Genomic DNA, 18,059 nt, shown 5'->3' with positions numbered 1-18,059 from the left:
AAAGCAACAGGTGTGGATTCCTATTTCCTACCTCCATGCTAAAAACCAATTAAATTAAGCTTATTCCTTCGTTGCTCACATGTTTTTTTCACAATCATACAATGGAAAATTAAAAAAAGAGAAGAACTTTTCACAAATGTTGCGCGGCTGAAATTGCATGTCTACATAAAGAATTTACATAACAAATAAAGATTGACGTCAGCTAGTAAACAAGTGTACATTCGCCTGGCAACTTAAGCAAGTATGGCGGCCATTTTCCGACGACTACGACAATTGAACGTAACGTAAACGGAATTTAACTCCAATATATTGCACACTATGATCTTCCTAAGGCTTCCTTTTAAAAGTGATTAAGGTAGGTTGAAAGATTTAATTTCATGGCAAGTTGGTGTTTGACCATAATTCGGTCCGCGGTTCCGTCTGCGTCCGCTGTCTGGCTAATTGCTACGTGATTGTACCCATGGCGCTTGGCCACTGCGCACGGGGGCGGCGCGGGGCAGCGGGCGACAGCCAAGAATTTCCCCAGCCAGGGGGCCGCTGCAGCTGCGCTTGCTGCACTTGCATGACTTAATTGGCCCACGGGAAGCAGATCAAAGTTAATCGTCTTGGCAAAGAATTCCATATAAAATTATACGTACGCCACTAGTCTAACTAGTTTTTCCTGCAATGACTCATCATCAACCATCCAGAGAGGGATAACATGTCCTAAGTAAAAGTGAAATTTAGCAGGGAAAATATTAAAGAATTTAGTTGGAAAACACTTAAAATTTTTCAGACCAGTCTTATACTGGGTTTGTACACGTAGTAATATAACAACTTTTTTTCAAAATCAAATTCAATGAAATGTCACTTGTCAGTGGGGGAAAAAAAACTACATCATTCCTACATGATATTGACACTGACAATCATGACTGACAGTGACAGGTGTATTGTTGTGTAGTGCTAGTGAGTCGAGTGCATTTCCAAAGTATTTTCCAACAAACTTGTTTGAGGGAATAATTTCATACATCAAGTTGGTCGTGGACATCAACTAATTTTTCCCTGCAGTCAGCCATCAGAAAGCGATGTCCTACAAAGTTCAATTTAGCACAGCAGAGAAAATATTGAAGCATTTGATAGGCGCATAATTTATGAAACATTAATGTAGCCCTGGTAATAGAGAATTTCACATACATATTCCTTTTCATGTGTAGTTTTAATGGTGTCAAATAGTAGGGCCTACACATTCAGTGGCCAGTAGTAAAACTAATAAAACAAAATCAGTTTGTGATATCTTGACTCATGCTATATCTTTAATGAATGGTCTTTCACTGTGTAGTGTACATGAATCAGGATGGCTACTATGCAGAAAGCAAAACACAAGAGGACAAAGGTTATCCCTACAGATGAACCAGATAGACCAACCTCCTCCTTGTCTCATAACTGTGAGTATCTATTAAATTCCAATTAACATTTTTTAACTAAAGTAATTTTGACAATATACCAAAAACGGTTCAGAAGTACAGTACATGTAGTGAAGATGTTTTACACTCGTCCAACTAACTTGTCAAAGAAACGTTATGTTTTGAATCTTACATGATAGCAACAAGTTTATAAGATGAGAATTTCATTATTTGTAATATGCATTATTTGATGCAGTTTCTGTTGAGCTAATGTCCATTATTTAGTCGAAATAAGAAAAAAAAATTAGAATCCCTGCCTGCTTCCTTTTTGGAGGCCGCATCCTTTTTTTTTTCAACCGAAAAATGATAAATTTTCAACAGTGACATCATTGTGACCTCTTCATCTGTTGCCATTTTGGAGGGCCTCCCACTTCCTTTTTTTCATAAAGGCAGGACGCTAAACATATTTTTGTATTTCGCATTCTCTTGTTTTATTTATTCTATTTTACTTATATTTATGATATTCTTTTGCAGCTTGGGTTGAGGACTTTGATGATAATCCAACAGCCAAGGAAAAATTGGGAGTTGAGAATATTGCATATCAAGTGACAGAAGTTGAGAAGCTGCCTCAGGAACATGTAACCTATGACCTGAAAGGTCATGGGGGTAGTATGGTGTCAGTCAGACAAGCCGAGGATGGTGATCGGATGGACTTCACTGATGAGGTCAGACATTATTGCCAGGAAGTTGTAGTAGCAATTATCTTCAATGCTGTTTTTTTTGTACAACTAGTACATGTTATATTTTGTCCTATTTTCAGCTGTTCATTGTATCTAATCAAATAATTTCTTTTACCAAGAATTGATTGCGTTACGTTTGTTTGAGGCCAAATAGTAATGGGGCATGATCTCTATTATTACTCAGGAGTTGGACTTCAAGGAAGACATTGTGAATTCTGGAGATACTGAGCTCCTAGGTAAACCAGCAAGCGAAGCTGGTTCCTATGCGCGGTCTACCAGTCCCTTTGATGAAGACAGCTATGCTGGATCCATACAAGAGGAGGGAAGAAAGAAGAGGAGACGACGCAAGGAACGAAATGTTGTGACACCTGTCAATGATGATGCAGATGTATCAATGTCAGTCAGTGATGAGACACATCCAGAACCTAAGAAGAAAGGGCCAAGTGAAGGTAAGTCATAACATTTCTAGGACAACCCTGCTCCGTATCCTAAGTCATGGGGCACCGATAAGTGATATGGAGCTGCAGAGCATATGCTGAACACAAACAATGGGTTGCCAGAGAAATTGAATGGTTTGTGGCTGATTTAGCATTAATTAATTGTAGTAGATTCTTGAGAGTATTGCCAAGAAATAAAAACGTTTGAAAAATTTCTTGATAATGAAAACTTACAAGTCAAGAGACCCCAGGGCATGCAAAGTAAGTTTTAGAAGACTATCCATAACTTGGCTTACAATTTCAATTATTAATTGTTTATTTTTAGCCTGGAGTATGTCCAGCATGCATGACATCAGTCAGATACCCATGGATGCACCACCAGCACGACCCAAGTCAAGCGGAATGACCCGAGCTAAATCCCCACAGACACGCAATCGATCCCCAGGGGTGGGGACTCATTCTGCTAGTGCATCTCGTGCTCAGTCTGTCATCAGTGTGAGAGAAGCTGATGATAACCAGCGAGTTGATGGGTTGAATGAGACTGGGGAGTCAGGGAGCAAGACCAGGGCTACAGAGCACAAGAACAATGGAGGTGAGTAAAGTAGTATTGTCTTGATGTTTCTTAATATAATTATTGAATAGACTAATGAAATAAATGTAGTTTTACAATACCGAATCAAAGAATTTTATTAAGTGAAAAATGATTGGGATAGCATTTCTAATTCTTTTTGACACGTCCACTGTTGCCTCTTTCTATGTAGACAATCGTAGTCTTGTGTCAGGAACCAGTCCTCTCTTGAAGCCTCCACAGTTGGAGCATGAGCAGCAGGCTTATGTTCCCTATGTCTACGCAAGAGACTGTTTGACTAAGGTCATGGATGATATGAAGAAGATGAAGATGAATCATCTCCGTATCGTTGGTCAAATAGAAGACACTTACAAGACCATTGAAGATGAGACCCAAGTAAGCAATTAACGTGTTTTCTGTTCTTCCATATCCGTGGTTAATCACAACTCCATTTCTGTACATGTGCTTCTGTATCACAGGTTAACAACTTTATTAATTTCTTTTTGTTTTATCCAGACCCAGTTCAATATGTTTGTGGGAGGTCTTCGTGTCCAGTACAAAGACAAAGTGAAAACGTTCCGTCAAGTGATTGAGATTCATCGAGAAGATTTTGGCAGTCATAAGACGTACTGGGAGGAGACATTGACGGTAATAACTTATAACTTTATATATAGTGGCTGAGTTATACCATGAGTGTTTTGGTGAACTGTAAATCCAGCATTAAGTTTCTTTTGACTAAAATGAGAGCGATAAATTAAAACTTGGATGTTTGTTGTTTCAGAGTTTAAATCATAGAAATAAAGCTCTGATGAAAGAGAAGAAGAAACTACTCATCATCAACAAGATTGAAATTGACAGATTGGAGAAGGAAAAGGTACGTCTGCTACATTGTAGCACCAATTGTTACATTAACCCTAACTCCCTAGACATTTTTGCTAGGATGCAACCTCGATCCTGCAAAATCCCTCCAACTGCCTCCATGTAAAAATTGCATACGGCCCCAATCCTCCAAAATCATCCATTACTTCTTTGAATGTGGTCTTAGAGGCAATATCTTGAGGCAGAGCCAGTGACATCCTCGAGCAGTGCGGATGATTTCAAGTTTAATCTAGGCCTAAATTCAGCATGACTGAGCATTAACAACACAAGATCTGGCCCAAGACCTTGACACAGTGCATCCTCCAAATTCAGCTACACGTTTTTGCCATATAGCCTCAATCCTACAAAATCCTCCATTTTGCAAAGATGATTTTGGAGGATATGGTAAGGTTGGGGTTACAAGTTAACCCCATGTCACAAGACGATGTTAGAATTGTTTGAAATATCTTATTAGATTTGTGCTCAACTTGGTGAAAAGTTTTGCTGTAAAATTTAACATCACTTTTCATTTCATATTACAGGAAGAACTGACTCAAGAACTCACACAACAGTTGGATCAAAACCAGTCATCGTTTTCATCCAGACAAAAAGGATTAGAGGAAGAAAAGAAGGTAAGATTACTGTGAAAACTCCAAATGAATGAACTTAAAATCAGCAAATATGACTAAGGCCTATCTAGTTAGCCCTTTTTTTTATTCAATGGCCACTTTCCAAAAGAAATGCTGGCCATTTAATTGGAGGAAGTATTGAAGTCAACTAGATTCATGTATTCATTTTAACATATCTTATTTTTTTTATTTCTGCATTTCCAATTTAAACAAGAACGTTGTGATGTTGATTTACTTCGTTGGTAATCAACGCAATCTTGCTGCTACAATGGAAGAATGACTGAAACCAAGCATTTTCTAATCTATTACTTCGTATCTACTCAAAAATACCTACATTCAACGCCATAACCTAGAATGAATCTTAATTCTACACTTAGCTCCTGGAAGACAATTTGCAGTCAGAACTAGAGGCCGAGAAGAAATTACACCAAGAAGAAGTTGAGAAACTACGACTTGATCTAGAAGAGGCAAGAGCAAGTGCTGCTGCTGTGTCCATCATCACTGATTCGAACATCAAAGCGGTCACAATCAATGGAGAAACACAGCGAGCATCATCAGCAAGACGGACATCTCAGACTAGTCTTCGATCGGAAGGAAGGAGGGGATCAGCGACTGGATCCGTGAGAGGAAGCCTGGGTGTGGCAGCAACTGCAGCTGTAGTCAGCAGTGGGATATCTGAGGCTGAAAGAAAGAGATTGGATGATCGGAGAGCACAGATGGAGAAACAGTTGATACAATCTCAGAAGGTAACCTTGGTCTAACTTGACTCAGACAAAAAGCTAACACTCCGGACCTTTTGGAAATAAGAAATAACGAGACCAAGTTTGCCTTGTTTTGCTTTGCTGAGTTTGAAAGACTTAAAAGTTAGCAAACATGTTGCCTTGTCACAAATGTGTAAGGTGAGATTTGGCACTTTGAAGTATAATGCACTTAAGCTTTAAACATGATTTGTTTGTGTATGGGTAGATATTGGATTGGTTGACCAGTACTTTTCTTCTTTTCAATGGAAACCACAGGATCTTTTGGTTTTGCAAACAAAGTACGATTTCATCCAGGCTCAGTATGCAACGCTAGCATCTCTGGCCAAGGAAGATAACGATGGAGTGATCTCAGGACAAGTAGAAGCAACTCAGAAAGATCAGGAAATCATGGATGAAGAAAGCCAACAACTGAAGGAGGAAATCAGACAATGGGAGGTGGACTTCAAGGAACAGATGGGAAGGGAACCCACAGAGGACGATAGGTAAGTGGTTAGAGGAAAGGAGTTATGAGGATCTTGGGTGATTGGATAATGGAAGGGAGATTTGAAGAAACGGACAAGATGAGAACGGACAGAGAAAAAGAGGTAGCAGGTTAGAAAGAATTGGTTATTATAGTCTACATGACTGTTGGAGATCAGGTAGTAAAAAAATTCAAGAAACAAATTAAAATAAGCCCTATAGAGGATAACAGGGAGGTGGTTGGTGTGAAATAATTTAATTTTTTTGGTGATTGATGGGGAAAAAACAGACAGGATTAGAACTTACTCTATCCAGTGATATTAAATACTGTACATCCACAGATCAGAGACTGTACGTGAGTTAGAGACTCAGCTCTCAGAGGCAGAGACTAAGAAGAATGAGTTGGATTCCAAGATGGCAACATTAATTGCTCTCAAAGAGGGCAAGACACCTGACACGCAACCTGCAAGCATACCTGAACCTGTCGTCAAAACTGTAGAGGTACGCAACGTCTTGCTCTTCAAGAACTAATTTTATGTTAAAGGTCACTTTATCAGACATTACCCACAAACAATTTTTTTTATGATATACTGGTTGTTCGTTAATGTGAATTCGCCTGCCGGTGCTCATTTACATGGTTCACAAAGTTTGGAGCCAAAGGAGATGTTTGTTACAGCTGAATGATTAGTATAGAGCTGTCTGTTATGTTGGCATCCTACTTCATCTGACAGCAGACTGGACCGAAGATTACAGAATGTAAATTTTTTCTTTTCGCAACTTCTGAATTAATTCGTTTTTATTTCTAATTCACAGATTGTGATTCCTGATCCGTCAACTGTAGCTGCACTCACAGCTTCTCAGGAACAAGTAAACGGACTGGAGACTCGCCTGAAGGAAATGGAGATCAGTCTGAGAGATAAAGACAAGAAGATGAAGACATTGGAGAAGGAGAAGAAGAAAGTAGGCAAGAAGGAGAAACATACAGATAGAGGATCAGGAGAAGATGATAAACATCTCAAGATGATTCTTGGAGCAGTCGTTGCTCAGGTAAGCTTCATATGAAGGTCACATGACTCTGTTTGTCAATAGAGGGCAGTTCAGGCTGATGTAGTTGACCCAGACACTTCACATTGTGAGCATTTTAGCAATTGTATCTGTCTTGGGCACTACAACGAGTATACCTTGAAGGCTGATGCTGTGAACTCAGTGTACAAGTCTTCCCTTCATTTGGTTACAAAGAGGTGGGAGGAACTTCAACACAATGCTGCTGTAGGTCTGGTGCTCATGCAAGGACGTTGCAGGTTTGTGCACATGCACGCAAACCATGCACACAAACCAGTGCGCACACGCAGTGTGTCGTGTCCCCTCACATATAGCTCTCACAAGTGATTCAAAATGCCATCTGCTGATTATGCACAGAGTGCATGCAGTGTTTATTATTTTGTCTATTTTTTTCTTCTTAGTCTGCAATTCAGGGTTCATCTGCTGATGACAGTGCTGCAAAACTGGAGAATGCAAAAGCTGAGAAGGAAGACTTGGTGGCAAAGAGGGACAAGGCTAAACAGGACTTGGAATTATGGGTAGAAAACTACAATCAGGAACATGGCAGCTCTCCTGAGGAGACAGACAGGTGAGTGGTAGGCCAGATATTTGAACTCAGGTGCCCCGGAATTAATGCCTTCTAGATGTGAAATGCACAAATTCAGAGGAGCATGAAGTAGTATTGCTTTGCAAACAGGAAAAAGAGTTGTTGTGTTTACACAAATGTATGCATTTGCTATTTAAACAATGGATTCTGCACATCACATCTATAACCAGTTTAAAATGAAGTAGTTTAAATGAAGCTTGTTAAGTTTTTGTTTTAAATTTGTGAAAATATCATGAGATCAAAATCCACTTCTTTTTTCTTTTTCAGTAATGAAGAGGCCAAGGCGCTGTATGCATCTTTGGAAGAGTGCAACACTAACTGTCTCTCCAATGAGACAGAGATCACTGCTTTGTCCATACTGGTGACAGGGCAGATACCTGCAGACCTTCAACCAATGAAAGAAGCACAGGTGTCAGTACAATCAACAGGTGAGTATGGCTGTAAACATTGAAACAAAAAGACAGAAAGAAGAGAAAGGAAGACTTGGAAGATTGTGTCACCCGTTGAATGCTCCAATTGATCCACAGTACAAAACAAATCAAACATTGTATGTTTATTCTTATCCTTAGGTCCAGCAAGCTCCCAACAAATTCAAGACCTTGAGGATCGCATCCAAGAACTGGAGGAGGAAAATGAACAGCTTACAGAGAGAAATTCTGAGCAAGAAGAGACTATAAGAGAATTGGAGCAAACAAAAGAACAGCTGGAAGAGAGACTAGCTGAGATGGAATCAGGGGGAGGGGCAGCAGCAGCTGCAACAGCTGCTGCATTAGCAAATCTGGACTTTGATGATGATGATGTGGAGGTACAGTTCATTCCCATTTTTTGGGGGGGGGGGGAGGGCTGCTATTTTGTTTCAAAAATAATTCATATTTTAAGATATTTAATATTGAGTCATGTTCAAAATGAGGCAGCAGTATGAAAGTACGAAATGCAGTTGGAGGCAACTCTGTTTTAGATTTTTGTTTATAAAAATATTTTGATTGAATGATCCGTCTGTACTTGCAGGGTTTTGGAGCGCAACTGGCTGCTCTTCAGAAGCAAGTAGACAGTGTAGAGCGCAAACTCCAAGATGAGAAATCTGCTCATGATGACACTAAGGAGGAACTGGAGATGATCAAGGTGGAATGTGAGAGTCTGAGAGGAGAGAAGAGAAGTCTGGAGGAAGAGATGGATGGGAAGATTACCACGGCAACTGTTGCTATAGCCGCTGAGATGAAACTCAAAGAAAAGGTTTGGGATGAAATACTTGTTTCTTGCCATCTTGGAGATTCACTTGAGCTGCACTTTTGTTGTAGTTAGTTTAATCAAAGGAGAATCTCGTTGAAAATAATTAGGAAAAACCTGGAACATCTGTTGTTCCCAAATGAGAACACTTGTGATTGTGCATGATTTTTAAAGACCACTCTGTTCTTGTCGGGCAACATTCTTTGAAATGGCACATCTCCATTTTCCCCAAAGGAACCTCTTGGTAACTGAATACAGCAACTATGGAAAGGGTGTTCTAACAATCCTTCCATGTTATCATTTTTTTAATATATGAATTAAAAAATCATTTGTTTGAGAATAATCAAACTTTTAAAATTGTAACGAAACATTGTTTTGTTGCCCATGCAGTCACTTGAAGAAACAAAACAACGCCTAGATGTGTTGGAAGCGGAGAAATTGCAGAACCTACCAGTTGATACAGCTAAGGAGATCACATTACTACAGGGGCTAGTGGTAAGGACACCAGTGTAATGACAGAGTGCAAAAATGTCTTGAGATACACATTGATTGACTGGTAGTCACCTGGTTTGGAAAAAGAATTGGCTGAATCTCAAAAAAATTGTTCTCGTGGTTGTTTTTGACCATCAGAAAAAAGCTGAGAAGGAAAAAGAAGATGCACAGAAGGCAAACATCGGAGGCACAGCTGATCTGGATAAACTCAAGATTGAGCTGAAAACCACGAATGAATCACTAGCTAAAGAAAGAGAGGCTAATCGAGCTCATCAGGTAAGTCATGATGGTCAGTACCTTGTAGTCACATTAATGATAAGTATGAAGTTATCAAAGGCGCAGCCTGTGTTGTGAACACGTTCCCTTATCTTCGTGATTGATGCAGTGTCCTGTATAAATTGAGTTAATTTTGCGTTTTTATTATGATCCTGCCAATACTATTGTGAACATTAGGAGGTCTCGTATTTTGCAAGATGCTGTTTCTCGTGTGAGTTTAACGTAGTGCTGCAGCTGAATCGCCGAACAGAACTAAAATAGCAGAACATGGATTTCTGAAATGAACCGAACCAAACCGAACGGAAATGGTCTGTTCAGAGTTCTGCAAGTATTTGTTGATAGCACTAGGAATGCTAATGCTTGCAATGAAAGGGCAAAATTAAAGACCACAGATAATTAAATTTACCGATGTTCTGAAGAACAAAATTCAAACTGGAACCGAACTGAACCGAACCGAACCTGGAGGATCAGTTTCAGCGTTAGATTAATTTATGCACTTTTTCTTGAGTGAATCAATTGCAGCTCGCTTCCTTTAGCATATTGATGATCCTGAGACTTGCTTTCTCTTTAGGATAACTTGAAGAAAAAAATGGCAGAAAAAGACAAGCAAGCTAAGGATATGGTGTCTTCTACCGAGAAGAAATACTTACAGAGAGAAGCAGAGAATAAGAAACAAATACAAGCACTGGAGAAGAAGAACAAGGAGATACTAGTAGCTGGAGGTACAGGCAGGACAGCAGGGGGTACAAAGGTAAAGAATTGAGGCGCCAGCTATCAGGGCTGCAGGGGCCCAAGGTTTATGGGTACATGGGGAAAGGCAGGGCTGATGGACATTGAAAGATAAGTTGAAGGGTCTGAAAAGTTTTTCAAAGTCTGTGCGTTCATTGCAATGTCGTATGTTTCTTATCAAGTGATGATCTAAATGTTTTGGTCTGTCGGGTTTAGGGAGGAACAGATGCCAAGTCAGAGAAGAAGATCAAGTTATTGACAGAACAAGCTGCAACATTGAAAAAGACGATTCAGGAGAATCAGGATAAGATACGCCAGTTGGAGAAGGATGTGAAGGAGGCAAAATCTGGAGGGACAGCTGATGTAAGTCAATCTCATCTTATTTCTCTTGATGGATTCACATAGCCCACTGTGGAGACAACAATCAAAATTGAATTCCTAAATAATACTAAAACAATATGTTTTTGATTACCCTGGGATTTTTGTTGATTTTAAATTGTTTTCAATAAATAATATTTAATGGAAACATTAATGATTTATGAAGAAAAACACTGGTTGCAACTATGTTTACAAGCTGTCACTTATCTGTAGTTCTGTGTTTATCCTTCGTCTGGATGTATTTGATCATCAGTCAATATTGATAACCTGAATGCATACCCATTTTTGCCTCATCACAGAAACAAGCTGGAAAGAAGATGGAGAAACAACTCAAGGATCTTGAGAAGAAACTAGAGATGGAGCAGAAGAAATTTGAACGAGAGAAGAAGAATGCTACGGAGCTGGATGCCGAGCTCAAGACAACCTCTAAGGTAGACATGGATTGATTTCTTATTTCTGATTTCTGATTGGTTTGTCTCTGGCTTGATTTGGCAACAATCCTTAATTGAGGTGTGGTGTACATTTCTTGAAGACATTACTTAAACTGCTTGAGAATTTGTAGGGTTTGTTCTTTGATAATTCTCTTGTATCTTGTAGCAGAAATCTTACACTAGAAGATGAATTGGCCCAAGACCTTTTCAAACTATGGCATTATTGATAGAGAGATTTGAGGGAAAAACAAGATGGCACACGTGAGCCATTTTGAGCAGACTGTGTAGCGCCCCCTACCATTGTCGCATAGACCATGCAATCTTGTTTCTTCTGTTGTAGGAACTAGACGGGGCCAAGGATGAGATCAAGAAACTAACCAATCAGATTGATTTGTTGGGCGTGGCAGCAGCTGAAGCCTTAGAACTGAAAGAGAAAGTCACTGAGCAGACTGCAGAGTTGAAGAAACTACAGAGTGAGATGAAGACACTGACTGAGAACTACAACAGTGAAAGGGTTAGTCAAACTAATCGTAGAGTAAGGTTCCTGATGATCCGAACCTCCAAACCAAACTAAAATTTGCCGAACATACCATTCCGAACCGAACCGAACTTAATTGTTCAGTTCGGATGTAGAGCCGTGTATTTTTATTACACCGATGTGAAAGAAGAACTACAAAAGGGGTCATCTATAATTGTGTTTTTTTACATCAAAATGATGTTGAAATGCACAAAATGGGCAATTTGGACATGTTTTTCACGTATAGAACTCAACGCTTATATCAAATTTTTTGCCACAAGGAGCACTCAAAAATAAAAAAAAAGTTTTATTCTCGAGGTAAAGCAGCGGCATTGTGGCATGGAATAAATGACTTAAAATTGACAGGCAGGTGTAAATCATTTCATCTACAGGTGCTGAGGAAGAAATATTACAACATGGTTGAAGATATGAAAGGCAAGATTCGCGTCTACTGTCGGACCAGACCACTCAGTTCTACAGAGAAAGGCAGAGTATGTGCATTGGACTGAACTGTAATGCCAAGTTTTTTTGGGCTGACTGTTACATTTTCTTTTAAGGCCATCTCATATGTTGCCGTTCTTTGAATCTGCCCCGAATGATATGTCAGGCCATCCTCTATTAACTCATTAGCACTTGTACTACATTGTATTACATTTGATTTTGTCCCTGACCAATTCATAAAACCATAGAGTTCTTGAGCGTTTGCATTGGTTCAAATGAAGGTCATTCCAATCACTGTTACATCAAATGTAAGTAAGACTCTTGCAATCAAGTAGTTTATTATTTGTTATCCCTCTTGTTACCAGGGTAACTTCTCAGTTGTCAAGGCACCCGATGAGTACTCTGTAGAGATTCAAAGTACTCGAGGTTTGAAGGAATTCCAGTTTGATCATATCTTCATGCCTGAGAGCACACAAGCAGATGTCTTTGAAGATACCAATGTAAGTTTCCATACATTTATTTCTGATGCATCCTATAATTTAGATAATTTGTTGACTCTCATTGGAGGTAAAATTATTGTTTCTCCTGGCGTCAATAACACATTTGCCATTTTGTTTCCATTACTAGAACCTGATTCAGTCTGCTGTGGACGGCTACAATGTCTGTATTTTTGCCTATGGTCAGACTGGTTCCGGTAAGACATTTACGATGATTGGTGATAGGGAAGGCAATTTTCCTGGCATTGCACCAAGAGCGTTTGAAAAGATCTTTGAGGTCATCGAGGAGAATAAGTGAGTAAGATTTTAGTCTTCACAAATTTCGCAGAATGAGGAATACAGTTTTTGTCTAAGTAGTTGTTTTTCCCGCATATGAATAAGGTGACATAATTAAAATCAATAAGGTATTGCTCAACCATCAAGATTCTGTGACTTTTTTCCGATCCCTTGTGCATAGAAAGTGTCATCATACAACACTCTTTGTATTTTTGTCTAAATATGTTAATCATTCTCTCTGTTTTTCCAGAGCCAAATTTACCTTCCGTGTTGAGACCTACATGTTGGAATTGTACAATGACAAACTCATTGACTTGTATTCCAAGACACATGGTGAGGTAAGTTGGCAAAGACTTCCCATTCCCACAAGATGGCGTCAGAACAATAGTCATATTGCCCCCTCCTGTGGCCATTCCTGCTTAAAACCTTCAAATAAAATCTTTGCACTTCAACATTTACAAACGGATCTATATGAGCTGTTCTCAGTTATAGAGTGCCCATATAGGTGTTATAGAGATGACAGGTTCAAATCCAGTAAAGTCAATTTTTGTTGTTCATCTTTTAACAAAATCGTTAACCTGTTTCTAAGTTCCAGTATATTTCGTTATTTTTTAGTGTAAATTATTTTCATTTTGTTTTTGTCAGAGTGCCAAACTGGACATTAAGAAAGACAAGAAGGGGTTGGTGTTTGTGCACGGTGCTGTGGTGCAAGAAGCATCAAATTCCAAGGAATTGTATGGACTGTTTGAACAAGGATCAGCTAGTAGACATGTTGCATCAACCAGTAAGTTCATATACTGATGTTGATGCAGCTCAGCACAGTATATTAAAACATCCCAAAACGACCTCAGTTGTAGAGTAGATCATTTGCAGCTATCCAAAAAGTAACTGACAAAATTGTTGTTGAAGAGCTTACTTGGCTTAAAGATAGTAATGGCAATAAACGCCCTGGGAAATTATTCTTTCTGGCATGCTGTCATTTTGGAGAAAACAGTAAAAGAAGGCAATTTCCAAAAACGCGTCAAGTGACACAGTTAGTAGTTGGTTTGTAATTCGGTGAATCCATGAATGGGTGCACGCAAGCGATGACATGAAGCACACACGCGCGTAGTTGCTATTATTCGTCAGTTTAGTGCGTGACATCGCGAGCTGCAATCAGCTGAATGAGAACATGACCTGGATGCTGATTTCGGGCGCAATTCAAACCATGACTTGGCAACCTTTGAATTGAAACCGAGATGCTACTTTCTTAGAATATACAGCATTCACTGAGCTAAAAGTTATCAGGTTAGTTGTTCAACACCCGTCTTTAGATTCTGAGCATTTTTGTTGCTTCAAACAAAAAAATGCACAACTGACAAAATGAACTCCCTACCTTTAAACTCCCAGTCTCTCCCTGCTACCCACGCAACTCCTATTTTGTTCATGAAAACATTGAGTGCTTTGTTGTGTTTTACTGGGGAAAAATAGGAAATGGAATTAGGAATGATTTGTTCATCAAAATTTGTGCTCATTTTTTTCTTGACAGAGATGAATGCGGAGAGTTCTCGGTCTCATCTGGTCATTGGCGTTGTCATTGAGAGTACTAACATCACCACGGGAACGGTTACTAAGGGAAAACTGAGTCTGGTAGATTTGGCTGGTAGTGAACGTGCTGCCAAAACGGATGCCTCTGCTCAACAACTAAAGGTATGTTTCTCAAAGGCAAAATTTTAACTCTAAACGGAAAAGTTGCTACGTTGAATTTCACCTGTTTAGATGTCCTTTGCACTTAAGATTGTTGTTACCATGTCAATCAAATGATATGCATTGATCCCAACATCTAATCATGTGAATTGATGCACCTCTTGGATCCGTTTGTCTCCCTAATCACAGGAAGCTAACTCCATCAACAAATCCTTGAGTGCTTTAGGTGATGTCATCTCAGCTTTATCCAGTGAGCAATCTTTCATCCCTTACCGTAACAATAAACTCACCATGCTGATGCAGGACTCCTTGGGAGGCAATGCCAAGACTCTTATGTTTGTTAACATCTCACCAGCTGATTATAATTCCGAGGAGACTGTCATCTCATTGACGTAAGTATATTTTATTCACTGTCTCATGTTTTAGTCATTGGTTGGATGTTGCGTAAACATAGGAAGTAGTAGACTAACTTCTTTGTCATTGTAGATTCAATGCAAGTCAATAGTCAAAACAATTTCAGCATAAAAAAAAGTGTAAAAACGGATGGGAATTTCCCCATGTTTTCTCCCAAAAGGGTTTTTTGCCCCTCCCGTAATCAGCGAATAATAGCAATATATTTCTTGATGTTACAAGATAGGTCCAAATTCTTCGTGTTCACTGAATCCACCTTATAGTAAAGCCTTCAAACTGTACATGTAGTTATAATAGTTTTTAAAATACATGTATATTGTATGTATGATATTTGCTTAACAACTAGGCCTTAATCAAATAATGTTTTATCCCATTGTATTGAATTGTATTGTATTTGTAATGTATTGTATAAACATGTTTGTAGTCATTATTTGTTCTTGCAGGGCCCCAATGGAAAATAATAAATAGGTAAATGAATAGGTAACATGTACTTTGTTCAAAATTACAGTGTTGAGCCATGTTGAACTTACTCAGCCAACTTAGTTTTCTTCTACTTTGTGGTCTGTTGAGTTTCAGTTCTAAAAAATTCTGAACAGTTTTGCATTACTTTTTTTTTTTTTTTACAGCTATGCATCCAGAGTCAAGTTGATCACTAACGATGCATCTAAGAATGCTGATAACAAGGAAATAGCCAGACTCAAGGAGGTGAGTGCATAGAGTGAAACACAGTTCCAGACCTAAGCTTTGCGACTATGTTCTATCATCTGCTTCGGCCTCTATCCACTGTCCACTTTTTAATAAGTACTGCAATTATTATTATTATCATTATTAATGCAATTCATTATATATTACAAAACATGTTATTTTTTAATCTTCCCAGATTATTGCTAAGATGAAGACGGGTGAAGTGGTAGAACTGGAAGAAGATGCCGAGGTGTAGTCAGTGTAAGTCACCACTTGAAGATGACGGGAGTGAATTGAGCCAGACACTTCAGAGGAACGATTCAACGTATACATGGGGATACCCTGTCAGCACCTGTACTACATTGTGTTATATTGAATTTATTCGCTAATGAGTGCTGGGGGATTTGGGGCGGAGCTGTGACTAATGATTCTGTAGAACTGGTTTTAATATCATGTGAATGTGTATTATTAACCATGTTAAGGAAAAAGGACTTTGAATGTAAAGTTATATTGCTTGATATTCAAACTGTTAAACTGATCTAAATTTGCACCTGTAGTCTGAGCAAGAGTAAGGGCACATCATTACCATTCTTAAGATCTTTAGAATTGCGTTAAGCTTAAAAAAAACCCAAATTTTTGAATTATATTTTTGGATTGGCAATATTTTAATTTTCCTTGGAATCACCATAGTATTTGACACTTTTTGAATTTGAATTTTTGGAATGTAGATAGTATACAAATTCATTATATTTAGAACATTTTGCTTATTTTTCTAAAAATCTGTAAAGTGCTTCACAAAAGTGATGAGATGATTATGTATATATTTTGATTTTTTTCTATATTTTGTGCTGTATATTTTTTCTTCTATATTTTGTGCTATAAAAAATGAAGATTTGTGAGAGCAAAAAATCAACAACTTTTTATCAGTTTTATGTAGGAAATTGTGTCGGGATAAAAATATATAACATCATTTTCCACACCGTAACAGGAAAGAGATATTGTTTTTGGTAAAAAGTGCACTATTATGTGCAACTTTCATTTTTGTAGGCAGGTACCATTTTGAATAGTTTAAATGAATTTTACATCTTGAACATGTTATTCTTTTGGTCCAAATGAAAGTGAACGATTTATTGTTATCTTTATCCTCTAGATGTTGCTTTTTATTTCTGTTGATAAGCAGCATATGAGGCAAGATATGTGGCAGAGGGACCCACCCTTCTTTTGTGTTGGTCATTGTGTTACAGGAATATCAGGAATTCTTTTGAGATATTTAGGAGGATGTGTTTGGTGACAATAAGCTAGAGTTTGTGCATGTATAAGAACATGCCATCCCGGTCGCTGCCATAAATCATGCGGGCCATAAAAAGCGGTAGTTCACATTTGTTTTTTAAAGATCAACTGTTCATATTAATTTTAAAAAAACACCTAAGTTTGATAGTTTATCATTTTTATCCTGATCCGTCCATTTTGACCCTGAATGTCTGTTATACATGTAGGTTAAGTTAACTCGACATTCATTCTGTTTTTATTAATATTAAAAGTTTTCTTACAGAAATTCTGACTTATCTATTTTTTTTCAACCATTTTATCCGTCCAACATGATTTGTAACAATTAAATGTAAAACATTCTCAGAAGTTGTCAGTGGATGTGGTTTATTTTTGTCTTAATTACCATTTTTTTCATATGAAAATAACAAAGGTTTTAATTTATAGATTATTAAATACGTTGTCAAGTACATATATATATATGTACTTGAAGGACCACAAGGACAACTTCGATAACAAACCATCATGTCGACTAATCAGCCCAACCAAATCAGAGATAGGACATATAAGTAAAGTGATCCTCGACAGAATCGTCGGTAAAGTCATAAGCGCGACAGGATTCAACCTGTGGAAAAGCACGGACGCCGTACTGGACTGGTATAAGAAAATCCCAAACAAGCAAGAATCGAGCTTCATAAATTTCGACATTGTGGAGTTCTACCCCTCGATAACGGAAAAGCTTCTCCTGAAGGCCCTAGGGTTCGCGGAAAACTACGAGAACATTAGCAGCAAGGAGAAAGATATCATCATCCACGCAAAACAGACAGTGGTATTCAACGACCAGGTACCGTGGAAAAAGCGTAATGCAGACAGCAAATTCGATGTCACGATGGGCAGTTTCGACGGCGCGGAGTCATGCGAGCTGGTCGTAGCATATCTGCTGTCGATCTTGAAGCCAAAGTACGGAAATAGAGTGGGACTATACAGGGACGACGGTCTGGCAGTATTCAAGGAGACCCCCAAGAAAATAGAAAACATCAAGAAGGAAATATGCCAAGTATTCCGGGAAAATGACTTAAAGGTAACGATCGAAGCCAACAAGGCAACAGTAAACTTCCTTGACATCACATTAGACCTGCGAACGGGAGGGTACAAGCCATACATGAAACCAGGTAATGTACCTCTCTATGTACATGTCCAGTCAAACCATCCACCCGCCGTCATCAAACAGATACCAGAGGGAATCAACAAGCGACTCTCCAACAT

General features: G+C 38.6%; 1 protein-coding gene across 2 annotated transcripts; it reads left to right on the top strand.

Moving 5' to 3' along the window:
• Nucleotides 1–203: 203 nt before the first annotated feature.
• Nucleotides 204–17,162, top strand: LOC119728912 (myosin-10-like). Of its 2 annotated transcripts, none has more exons than XM_038201344.1 (32): nt 204–355; nt 1,319–1,424; nt 1,917–2,107; nt 2,307–2,571; nt 2,885–3,151; nt 3,321–3,523; nt 3,644–3,775; nt 3,909–4,001; nt 4,528–4,617; nt 4,992–5,360; nt 5,631–5,857; nt 6,176–6,335; nt 6,648–6,881; nt 7,298–7,464; nt 7,750–7,910; nt 8,052–8,287; nt 8,491–8,715; nt 9,100–9,204; nt 9,340–9,477; nt 10,049–10,228; nt 10,423–10,569; nt 10,884–11,015; nt 11,356–11,529; nt 11,925–12,023; nt 12,339–12,473; nt 12,601–12,764; nt 12,997–13,084; nt 13,392–13,530; nt 14,275–14,435; nt 14,622–14,824; nt 15,470–15,548; nt 15,724–17,162. In XM_038201344.1, exons 2-32 carry the CDS (start codon nt 1,334–1,336, stop codon nt 15,781–15,783), a joined length of 5,115 nt encoding a protein of 1,704 aa, XP_038057272.1. In that variant the 5' UTR covers nt 204–355; nt 1,319–1,333; the 3' UTR covers nt 15,784–17,162. The 2 variants fall into 2 exon arrangements, with proteins under 2 accessions (XP_038057272.1, XP_038057273.1); XM_038201345.1 differs by lacking the exon at nt 204–355 and adding an exon at nt 546–709.
• The last annotated feature ends 897 nt before the right edge of the window (nt 17,163–18,059 follow it).

The sequence above is a fragment of the Patiria miniata genome, unplaced genomic scaffold (genome assembly GCF_015706575.1).
Source record: "Patiria miniata isolate m_02_andy unplaced genomic scaffold, ASM1570657v1 HiC_scaffold_20, whole genome shotgun sequence".
NCBI classification, from domain to species: domain Eukaryota; kingdom Metazoa; phylum Echinodermata; class Asteroidea; order Valvatida; family Asterinidae; genus Patiria; species Patiria miniata.
The sequence above is the reverse complement of the archived record's forward strand: the minus strand, read 5'-3'. Positions and strand labels throughout refer to the sequence as shown.

Coding starts and splice junctions, on each gene's coding strand:
- LOC119728912 (XM_038201344.1), top strand. CDS start 1,334: ATGGCTACTATGCAGAAAGCAAAACACAAGAGGACAAAGGTTATCCCT. Junction 7,911..8,051: donor GGTGTCAGTACAATCAACAG/GTGAGTATGGCT, acceptor TCTTATCCTTAG/GTCCAGCAAGCTCCCAACAA. Junction 12,765..12,996: donor GAGGTCATCGAGGAGAATAA/GTGAGTAAGATT, acceptor CTGTTTTTCCAG/AGCCAAATTTACCTTCCGTG.